This window comes from Antrostomus carolinensis, unplaced genomic scaffold (genome assembly GCF_000700745.2).
Source record: "Antrostomus carolinensis isolate BGI_N321 unplaced genomic scaffold, ASM70074v2 scaffold18612, whole genome shotgun sequence".
In the NCBI taxonomy this organism is placed as follows: Eukaryota; Metazoa; Chordata; class Aves; order Caprimulgiformes; family Caprimulgidae; genus Antrostomus; species Antrostomus carolinensis.
In genome coordinates, this window is record NW_010300371.1 from 436 (window position 1) to 11,808 (window position 11,373).

At 38.0% G+C, this 11,373-nt stretch overlaps 1 protein-coding gene across 2 annotated transcripts in view; it reads left to right on the top strand.

Annotated features, from left to right (window-relative positions):
• The first annotated feature begins 734 nt into the window (after positions 1-734).
• The window catches only part of LOC104521192 (glutamate carboxypeptidase 2), a 24,965-nt gene continuing 14,326 nt past the window's right edge, over positions 735-11,373 (top strand). The window contains exons 1-6 of one of the 2 annotated variants that reach the window (XM_029083789.1): positions 735-838; positions 4,104-4,290; positions 5,058-5,159; positions 6,348-6,473; positions 8,380-8,566; positions 10,005-10,098. In XM_029083789.1, coding sequence (XP_028939622.1) covers positions 783-838; positions 4,104-4,290; positions 5,058-5,159; positions 6,348-6,473; positions 8,380-8,566; positions 10,005-10,098 — 752 coding nt within the window. In that variant the 5' untranslated portion in view covers positions 735-782. The remainder of the gene's footprint in view (positions 839-4,103; positions 4,291-5,057; positions 5,160-6,347; positions 6,474-8,379; positions 8,567-10,004; positions 10,099-11,373) is intronic. The other variant, XM_029083790.1, reaches the window with a different exon arrangement.

An 11,373-nucleotide genomic window follows, 5' to 3' on the forward strand; every position in this document is an offset into this window, starting at 1 on the left:
TACGTGGGGTTCATGCCATCAGGAAGCCCTGAATGAATTGTTCTCTCATGTGGAAAGAGCCTTTTGCAGTGCCAGCGACCAGTGCCTCACCAGTGCCAGCTGGTTACCCGCTCCCCACCAGTTCTCTGATTTGCACTGCCTATGTAGCTGCTGCTGCATTTGCACTGAACATGTCCAGTCTCTGACTTAAACATAAAAACAGATGTCAGAAACACTTTCTTTCCAGCCAGGTGTTCCTCTCATCACTTACTCTGGTAATGCCTGCATGGTAAGGGAAAGATTCCAGAATAAGAGCCAGACAGACCAGAGGGTGAGAAAGGAGTTACAAGACATCTGTTCCTTACAAAAAGTGTCTGTGTTGCTGTGCATTTTTGTAAAGCTGCTGCCTTATTACTGAGGTGACTGATATGACTGACATAACTGACAGCATGATATTCTGGTGTGAAAGGAAGATAGGTAAATCTCCTGAGCATCTACAGTACAGTAACTGTGATGAATAAATATAATATATTATTTTATTCCCCTCAATATCTGCCTAGATAAATAAATTCTCTTTGTGGGGAACTGCCACCACCATCACTGTGCAGCCTGCTGCTTGTGGCTGCTTGTCTATGCTAAGAACAGTTGTAAAATACACAGTTAAAATCTTGTGGTAATACCAAAGAGAAATGGTGTGTGTCACAGGAATATTGCCCTGGTGTTTTTACTGTTGTATTTTGGTGTGTTGTACAGGCTGGTTTGCAAAATCTACAGAAAAGAAGACATCTGTGAGTCATGAGGACATGAAGGCGGCATTTATGGCTGAAATGAAAGCTGAAAACATCAAGCAGTTTCTTTAGTAAGCAATGTGTAGACTAATCAGTCAGAAAAAGGAAAAAAAAAATAATTCAAGCAGGAACCAGCCCAAGGATGCCACCAGACAGAGGGTGATGTGCAGGTTCTTGGCCATAGGTTTTATCTCATGTGTCCCAGTGAGTTGTGACTGACAAAACAGTCCATCTCGGCTCCTCTCGTTTGTGTTGGAAACAGTCGAGGTGTTGTCAGTAATCTCAGTACTTAAAGTAATTAAAAATTGGCGAAGCTCTTGCTCAGCCTTTGGTGAATGCTTGTACAATGATGTACAGGTTCAGCCTTTCTCTTGTGTGTCCTGTTTCATCTACAGCATTAATCTTACACTTATTTTTATGGAAAAATCATTCACTTCAAATTAGACTGTATGAATGAACTTAAGTCAGGAGAGATTAAATGGAAAACAGTGGAGTACATCAGAGCAAAGAGAAGAAAATCATACCAGTGTTTGAGCCTTTAGTTCTTCCTACAGCTCGGGCCTTAATACCTTATTGCTACTCTCCCTTCACACTTTCTCATTCTGTGACCAAATTTATGTGTTAATCTGTCACCATTCCAACCTTGTACTCACTTTCATGAAGAAAGATACGTTTCCACGCTGTGTCCTTCTGCACAGTGAATAGCTAGAACAGACATAGTAGATACCAGCTAGTCATCTGATGGTACACGAGACTGTTCATAATAAATCTAATAGGCTTAAAGGTTTAAACTGTTTTTTAAGATCATATTTTTTCCCCAATAATTGTTTCATCTCCTCTGCCCTTTAGTACTTAAATTAGGTGGTTTTAAATATACTCTTTGCTTTATTAAATCCTAGAAGCAAAGCTGCTGACATTTGTTCCTGAAAACTCAAACAATGGAAGATGACAATATAGATTTAAAAAAATCAATTGCAGTTTAATTACTGTAATTAATTTCATAATATCTGTAACTTAGAAGTTTTACATACAAAGAAGCTGATGCACTATTCTTTGTTTATTTTAGGAATCTTGTAAACAGATTATTTTTCTCTTAGGGAAGTTAATATTTGTTAAAAGCTGTATTTATTCCAGTCAGTAATAGACCAGAAGTCATAGCTTACTGGTAGAAATTTGCTTTCTGTCTAAAGAAAGTGTTAGAGTATCAGTTATTTTAGGAGTAATCAATAAATTTGTTTGCCTTAAATTCCCAGCCTGATTAAATAGCATGAAGTTGTATCTTGCTACAAAACTAAATTACTAAATAAACATTTTTGATTTATAAGATTGTGGCAATCCTACCGAGTTCATTTTAAAGGCACTTGCCACAAACTATTGCAAATAAATTATCTGGAAAATACATTATCTTTGCTACATAACAGCCGTGTCCTGGGCTATATAGACATTGAAAACTGAAGACTTAGGATTTTTTACAGTGTTAACCTATGTTTTGGCTCCTACAAAGTCAACTGTTCTTAAACAGCTCTCTGAAAGGACTGCTTCCTGCCCTCTAAACTCTCTGTCTCTATGCCAACAGGAAACGTTGTACCTTATTTACTGTCATGTGGCCAGTTCTGTGGTGAAATATGGCAGATCCTTATTCAATACTCAGAACTACCAGTACAGGCAGTCAACAGATGAGAAGAGGAAATTAAGAAAAACACAATATTCAATTAAATGGGAATATAATACAGGAGAATGTTATTGCATAAGTCAAATTTTAATGAAAACAGGAAACTTAAACATTCCTGACTCGTACAGAAAACAGCCATTGGCTCTAATAATAACACATAACTGTGCTCTTGGTACAGTGTGTTGTCCAGAAAATGCTGCTGTCACTGTAGCAGAGACTTTTAGTACAGTAAGTACTGGGTGTTGACATTATTGGAGGAACATGGTTTTATCCAGCAGTATTCAATGCAAAAGCACAAGTGTGTAGTTCTTTCAAAGTGCTTTCTTTGATGGCTTTATTCACACTGGAATTCAAGAATTAAAAATTTTCCTGACCTTATACCCCTTCCTCATAAAAGATCCAATTTCCTTCATTAACACCAGCTGGTGCAACACATGCTTCTGTAGCATGTTAGTGGCATGGTCATATGACAAGATGAGGACATCATGATGGCAACCTCCTTCAGCTGAGAGTTTCTTTAGCTGATTTTACCACTGGGCTTTCTCAATCATCTGGACAATTTTTTTTTCAGACAATTGCTTGCTCACTATTTATAATATATATATTGATGATCCGAGGGCTGGAGCACCTCTCCTATGAAGACAAACTGAAAGAGTTGGGGCTGTTCAGCCTGGAAAAGAGAAAGCTCAGGGGAGATCTTATAGCAGCCTTCCAATACCTGAAGGGCCTACAAGAAAGCTGGGAAAGGACTTTTTATAAGGGCAGTTAATGACAAAACAAGGGGATATGGGTTTAAGCTGAAAGAGGGTAGGTTTAGATTAGATATTAGGAAGAAGTTCTTCACTGTGAGGGTGGTGAGACACTGGCCCAGGTTGCCCAAGGAAGTTGTGGATGCCCCCTCCCTGGAAGCATTTAAGACCAGGCTGGATGAGGCTCTGAGCAACCTGGTCTAGTGGAAGGTGTCCCTGCTGATGGCAGGGGGGTTGGAACTGTTTCATCTTTAAGGTCCCTTCCAACCCAAACCATTCTATGATTCTATGAATATCTTTAACTGTTTGTTATCCACACTGGAGGACTTTTAAGTCACAATCTGTTGAGCTTTTCTGTTCCTTGTTTGTAAACTGCTGTGAATTCACGTTTGCCAGCAAGACACAGCCAGAGTGAACTTTTAGATAAATCAGTATTTGTGCCACAGTTAATTAAAATAATGGGATCCAGTGAGAATATCCAGTTAATTAAATGTAGGGATCAGAGTAACTATGCACATTTCTAAATTGAATACACAGAGATAGTTACACTCAATTCTTTTATCACTTCACAAGGAAGGTCAGTCTCATCAAGCATAGGAGTGATTGGCCTAAGGTCACCCAGAAGACAAGAAGTGAAGTAAGGACCAGACCCCACAGCTGATGTCATCATGCAGTTCTTGCTAAGCCACACAGTGAGGAAGATACAAACACCTGTGATAACTCAGGACAGAGTGAAACCATTTGCCACAACTTGTATATACGACAGGCAAAAGCCTAAGTGCAGAGGAGTTTGGATCTCTATTTAGCCTGTGCACACCTGGTCATCTTTAGGAGCTTTATTTCCAGCTAGGCCAGGAGGAGTTCTGATTATGACCTGCAATGCCTGATCCTTATTTGTTGCTTCTTTTTCTTTAGCAATTTTACACAGCTTCCTCACCTAGCAGGAACGAAGGAGAATCTGCATCTGGCACAGCAAGTCCAAGCTGAGTGGAAGGAGTTTGGTTTGGATTCTGTTCAGTTGGTTCATTATGATGTCTTGCTCTCTTACCCTGATGACACTAAGCCCAACTACATCTCGATAGTTGATGAGCATGGAAATGAGGTACAAAAAACACAAGTTTTTGCAACCAGGGAACAAAATCACCTTCATAAACCTGGGAAACCTGGGAGGGAAAGCTGTCCTCTGCTCTGTTAATAGTGTTGGGCCTGATCCAAAGCTCACGGAAATGAGGGGTTCCAGTTTGCTTTTATATTTTGTATCTTTGTTTCTTAATGTATGTACTAGGAATACTAATAATTACCCTGATTCATATAGCATACTGACATAAATAGATTAAAGGAGAATTATGTAAGATAATTACTTTATATAATTAAATTGGTTTAGAATTACTCTATTAATTAGAGAAAAGCAACCATGGTCAGCATCATTATTTGCATTGATTCATTATAGAGTATTGGTGATTGTGCTAAATTCAGCTTCTTGAAGATTAGAGTTTAGACCTTGAGATATACTATCACAAGTAACATCAGTTCATTACAGAGCAGCTGTAGTGCTTATAGAAGCTCCAGGGATGAGCAGAATGCAAATGTTTTTTACCATTATGATCTAACCTGCTCTTACCTGGGACCCTGTGTTCCTTTAAGCAGGATTTTCAGTGTAGAGTGGAGATGGAATTTCCAAGATCACACACTGAACCCACATACTGAAAAGAATGTCCAGTGCTTGCTACAGTTTTGGCTAATGCTTATTTAGTGTTCTAGAATTAGACTCCTTTAAACTGCAAGTGCATGTGAAAAGTGCCTGAATAGACAGTACTTATTTTCCATGTTGCCTGGTTTACTTTTTTTTCTTTTCTTATTTCCCACTAGATTTTCAACACATCACTATCTGAGCCTCCTCCTCCAGGTTATGAGGCAGTTGGAGGTGTGGTGCCACCCTACAGTGCATTTTCAGCCCAAGGAATGCCCGAGGTAACATAGTAGAATAGTAAAAGAAATAGAAGTAGAAATGGAAACAGAAATAGTCGTAGGAACAGGAGTAGAAATAAAACTAGAGACAGAAATGGAAATCATAGAAATAGAAATAATAGAAAAAGAAAAGATAGAATACTGTAGTGTAGCGTAGCACAGAATACCATAAAGTGATACAGAATAATGTGAAATTCCTGGGTCTTAGGCTTTGTTTCAAAACCTGACATATCACCAGTAGGAGAGGTGTCCTAGCTCTGATATTCTTGGGAGTTTTGTGATAGAGCAATGTTCAAATTGAACAGTCAAAGAAAGACAGAATAACCTCATTGTTTTATTTGATTGTTGAGAGCTATATTTACTTTTTATAAGGGCAGTTAATGATAGAACAAGGGGAAATGGGTTTAAGCTGAAAGAGGGTAGGTTTAGATTAGATATTAGGAAGAAATTCTTTACTGTGAGGGTGGTCAGACACTGGAACAGGTTGCCCAGAGAAGTTGTGGATGCCTCCTCCCTGGAAGTGTTGAAGGCCAGGTTGGATGAGGCTTTACAAAGCACCTCAGAAGGTGTCCCTGCTGATGGCAGGGGGATTGGAACTAGATGATCTTTAAGATCCCTTCCAACCCAGACCATTCTATGATTCTATAGTAAGCGATGGGATACGGGAAATAATAAAACAAGTTGCAACTTCCCTCTTTAGAAAATTATTTTATTTTAATGAAATAGAAGAACTTTGTTTCTGAAAAAAATATTAGTTCTGCTGTATTGAATGAGCATTGAGTATGGAGAATTTAACATGATATGGGCATCATTCAGTCTACTGCATAAAATACAATTTATATTTACTGTGGTGTCTGGGTACAAAATACCTCCAGCTGTCCAAGACTACCTACAGGTTAAACACACTGTGAAGAATAGTAAATGCTGTACTCTGAGTACTTAATCTAAGTTTCTGATTCAGAAGTCATATTTTAACAATCATTGTGGACAAAGTCTGGCCGCTTTGGATGGTAGGAGTCTTAAATTCATTAGAATTCACTTGCCTACCTACTTGTCTCATGATCAAAGAACAATTCATACCAGAACCAGTCCCAGATCTTATTGTTCCCAGCTTATTCTCTTACTAGATCACATCCTCCTTTTGACATGCTCATTGACATTCTTGTTTCAAATTCTACCTCTATCTATCAGGGTGAGTTAGTGTATGTGAATTATGGCCGTACCGAGGACTTCTTTAAGCTAGAACGTGAAATGGGAATTAGCTGTAAAGGAAAGATTGTTATTGCCAGATATGGGAAGATCTTCAGAGGAAATAAGGTAATGCCTCTCTATAAAAATGTTACTTATGCTATCCTTCAGTTGATTTCAAGAGACTGGAATACTTAGCCTAAAGTATTGTGGACATTTAGCATAAAAGAGTTTTCATAGAACTCATTCAAAGATGGCTCTTTAGTAGAAGATATAAAATATATATTTGATATATATATTCTACATCTATAGGATAAAAGTAAATAAGTTTGAAAATGTTACATATTTTATATTGATTTACATACTATAAATTTTTCCAAAATATTACTAACATTCTTGGGTAGTACACTAACTCTGAACTAGACTGTTCTTCCCTATTGGTTCAGCTGTGCTTTAAGATGCCTATATTGTGTTTTCTTTATAATGGTTTCTGTATGCCAGGCAGACACTATAACTATATGGAGCTTATTTTAAATTCTGTATTTGTTTCTTCAGTGTCCCTATCATATAAATATTTTATAACTACAGATTTCTGCAGATTTCCATGGCCTGACAGGAAAGGACATAATCATGTGCATTCTTCAGGCATACACCCAAGTTACTTCCTCAATAGGGATGTAAGGAGACAGTCTTTTTTAAGTGTTTTTGGCTCTTGTACAAAAATTAGTTTGACCCTAATTTGGCAGGACTGTAATTTGTATTTCTCAGTTACCTAAGGCTATCAAACACTGAATCTCCTTTTGGGAATGCCAAGTCTTGTTATATGCTGTTGACTAATCTTCTGTGAGCTTTTAAGTGGGTAACTCACTGGTTTACATACATACCATTTTCACCAGTGAAAAGAGATACATAACTCATATTCTGGGTCAAATAATATTTTCAGTAAATTGTTTACCACTCGTATCTGAATGGAAAAGACTTAAACATTGAAGAAGGTATTGCTGTCTATGAATCTTTTCTTAAAATGAAATACAAGCACTTCAGAGTTACTAGTATCTACGGGGGCAGTTGTCCTGTGGTTTAGAAATTACATACTGTTGTTGACACAAAGTGATGATATGTTCATTCCTACCGTAGTATTTCTAGTGACTGTTTATATACTGAAGAATTTGGTGGGCTGTATAAGATCTGGAGAACTGTACTATCATTTTCTGACTTCCTAATGGAATAGGATAAAGGATGAAAGCAAGTACTGTATTTCCTACAACAAGCTATGGTATTTCTGAATTAAAATACCCAAATTTTTAACTGCTGAGGATTAGTTGTCACTCAGTCACTATATATCACTGACATATCTACTAGCAAAACAGATTGAGGTATCAAAATGACATATATTTTCTCTCTCTCATGCTCTACCAACCAGTATTATACAACAATAAAGAAGCATGAGAACACTTTTGTTAAAATCAAAACAGCATGTAGGTGAGTCCTTCTGCCATGGTAAGCCTAAATTACACAGTCTTTGTAGTTACTCTTTTTCACAGCCAAAGACAGTTTCAAGGTTTCCAATAATAATCTTCCTGTGTAGTCTGAGCCCTGAGATATATTCAGGAGACCATTTAGGTAAATAAGGTAAATACATGACTTACTGAAAGTTGCATCAGTGTGGTACAGTTTTTTCCATTCGTGATGTTTACATTTCAATAGTCAGTTGATTGTATTGATCAGAATGACAGAATACAAACTCAAGTTATGTATTAATAGCGTGAAGGATATTTTCCATGTCACTGCAGTTTTGTCCTAACAAAAATTCAAAGCAAAAGCAAGCCTTTTACTTTCATATAGAACCTGATATTTGCATAAATGTTTTCAGGAAATGTTCTTGTATGGGACAGTTATTGTCCCTTTACTTAGCCCAAGCACTGTAAAAGGCCCTGAGGAATAATCACTGTAATTTATAATACTTTCTTTTGCCCCTTGAATTCTGGTGTCAAGCTATAAAGGATGGAATAGGGACTGGAGATGTTCTTTGCAGGTGAAGAATGCTGAATTGGCAGGTGCCAAGGGAGTTATTCTGTACTCTGACCCCGCTGACTACTGTGCCCCAGGAGTAGATCCCTATCCAAATGGCTGGAACCTTCCAGGTGGAGGAGCCCAGCGTGGGAATGTATTAAACCTGAATGGGGCAGGGGATCCTCTGACACCAGGTTATCCTGCAAAGGGTGAGTGATACTAGAAAAGTTGTGCTCTAAGGGTCTGGTTTCTGGAAGGATGAGGGGAAGGTGATGGGGATGTTCTTTCGCTGGGAACAAACCATATTTTTTCTTGCTCAAAAGAGGCAGCTTTGGGCTTCACATCAGTAAGCCACTTTTGTAAATGGTACACAAGAGAAAGTGAGAGGATGTTAAGGGAGCCACACAGTGCAGTGCTGAGCTGCTTAACTTGACAGACATACCCAGAGATCATGACACAAGTATTTGACAGCTGAAGCTCTAGTATTTTCTTTCTGCTCCTCATCAGTAAGTCAGCAAGGAGCCAGCCTGCACAGGTCACTCGTTTCTTTGCTTTTGCAGTTCTCCTTTCTGCAGGATTTGGGCTGCTTTCCCTCCACAGGAGCCCCTGCTGGCAATGCTGAGAGCTTTCATGCTGGGACTCCTGTCACCTGGCTGCAGCTGAGGCTCCTGATAAGATGACCGTTCTCCACTGATTCATTACCTTCACCTCATGCTTCCTCAGCTGCTTATTAAATCTCTGAGCTGTTTCATTGAACACCTTACCCAGATAATTTTGACTGAAATGCTTTAAGCACCATTCATGCCAGCATTTGAGCCAGCATATCTGAGGGAGGCAGTCACATCATGAAGAGTTATCCCTAAGTGATGGGGAAAGTTACCTCTAACCAGCACCACTTGTGCTGGAAGAGGATATGTGTTCACAACAGCAGCATGGCAGAAGCAGACTATGAGGAAGATTTCTGGTTCCTTCTGCTAGAGTCGGTGATAGCATAGATGAATCTATCTGCTTCCCTTAACAAGGGTCTCTGTGAATGTTGTGTTAAGGAGGAAACTTCTTTTCCATACCTGCTGGCTTGCAAACTTAAAATTTTGTCCACGTTATGAAAATTAAGATTCTAATTTGTAAAAAAAAAAAAACAACCCTATAATTTGTATTTATCTCTGTCAGAACAAAATCTAGACTTCAGTTTGTTCAGGAAAACAGCAACACAGACTATTCAGTAGCCCAGTGTATAAGATTTCATCTGTATCTCTTATCAACTGGCAGATTTTTTTTTTAGTTCCAAGTGTCAGACTACGAGCTTCCTCTTTGCTTATTCTTTCTCTGTGGTTTAGTCTGAAGTTCTTTCCCATGGAGATAATTATTTCTACCTAAAAGCATTTCAATGTGAAAAAGTTAGCACACAATTAAAAAATTTCCAGCCAGCTTTAAATGTATGACTGCAGCTACTATGGGAGAATTTTTGTTGCTGTCTGTCTGAAAACATGTTGATAAAGTGTAAAGAATGAAGTCACTGAAGAGATATCAACCTGACTTTCAGGAAAGTGAAATGATTATCCCTGATACCAGTGCTAGGACTGTGCTATGAGCTGTACAGATTCCTCCTGAGTTGTAAATATGAAAGTATCTGTCTTTTGCTTTCAGAATACACCTACCGATTAGACAAAGCCAACGGTGTAGGTCTCCCAAAAATTCCAGTTCATCCCATTGGCTATCATGATGCTGAGTTATTACTGCGGTAAGTGGGGAGACATGAGGAATTTTAAGCAGACTGTTATTTGAAAGTTGTGAGAGTATTTGAAAAGAAAGGGGGAAGACTTTTGCTCTGTGTTTCTACTGTAGCTATTGAAATAGTGTATGTTTGTTTGTCATTAGGTTCTCTGGAGGAGGTAAACATGTTGTCTGTTACCACATATCAGATATGTGCAGAGTGATCTAGAAAGGATCATTTGTAATATATCCTGATCAATCAAGTATACTGAAGTTGTACCTCTCAGTACAGTATTTTGAGGGTGGCATGATACCTTTCTTGTGACAAAGACCACAAATTAAGTCACTCATTTGTCCAGGGAAATAGTTGTCATGAATGCTTGGTGGGACAGTATCTGTACTGTCCTCTGTTAAATGAAGGCATGTGCCTTCTCTCATGAGGTGTATTATGTTGCAAAAATATGAATTGATGCTAGGGAGCTAATATAAGGACACTGGGGAAAATCTGGAGTGTTGTAGGGAATTTAATAGACATGTATGTGTAAGTAAGTGTGCTTACTAAACATGCAGGAAATAAGCTGCCAGCTTACCTAAGGACAGCATTAAAATTCAGAATTATCTTAACAATCCAAGTAAGTTATCTGAAAAAACTAAGATGTGATTGAGTAGCCAAGTGTATCGTTCCCTAGAAAGGTAGCAGTAATCATCTGTATCAGCTGTAGGGATACAGAGCAGGAAATGCTAGGGTTGGCAGCAGTGCCACAGGTAAGTGTTTAGGGCAGTAAGTAAACATCATCTTGGGTATGTATTTGTATTGGAATTTTACATCTAAATCATATAAGTAATCATTCAGTTCTGTCTGATGCCTCTGTTTAAATGTTGGGGGGAAAAAAAATTCTATCTTGGTTCTCTGTGCAGATTTCTTCTGAAGTATTGAAACTATTTATTATATGAGGCAGAATTTGACTGTCTTTGGTGTCTTTGCATACCTTATGTTTATTAACACTGTTCTAGCGTTTTTCCTTTTTCCTTCCAAACTTTTATGGACTAATATATCTCCAAACTGTCTTTTCTTCGTAATGATAAAGGTCTAAATTAAAAAACCCTCTTTTTCCCACTGCCAGTTCATAGTGGTAGAGCAGATTAAGATGTATAAATAAGATGCTAGATATTTCTCTTCAATAAGTTGTAAATAATTCTAGAACTTGATTTTAATAATTATGAATGAAATCTAAATTCTCAAAAAATACTGAGTCCTTGTTTTCACTTTTGTCTTGAGAATTCATAACTTCTAGTTATTCCT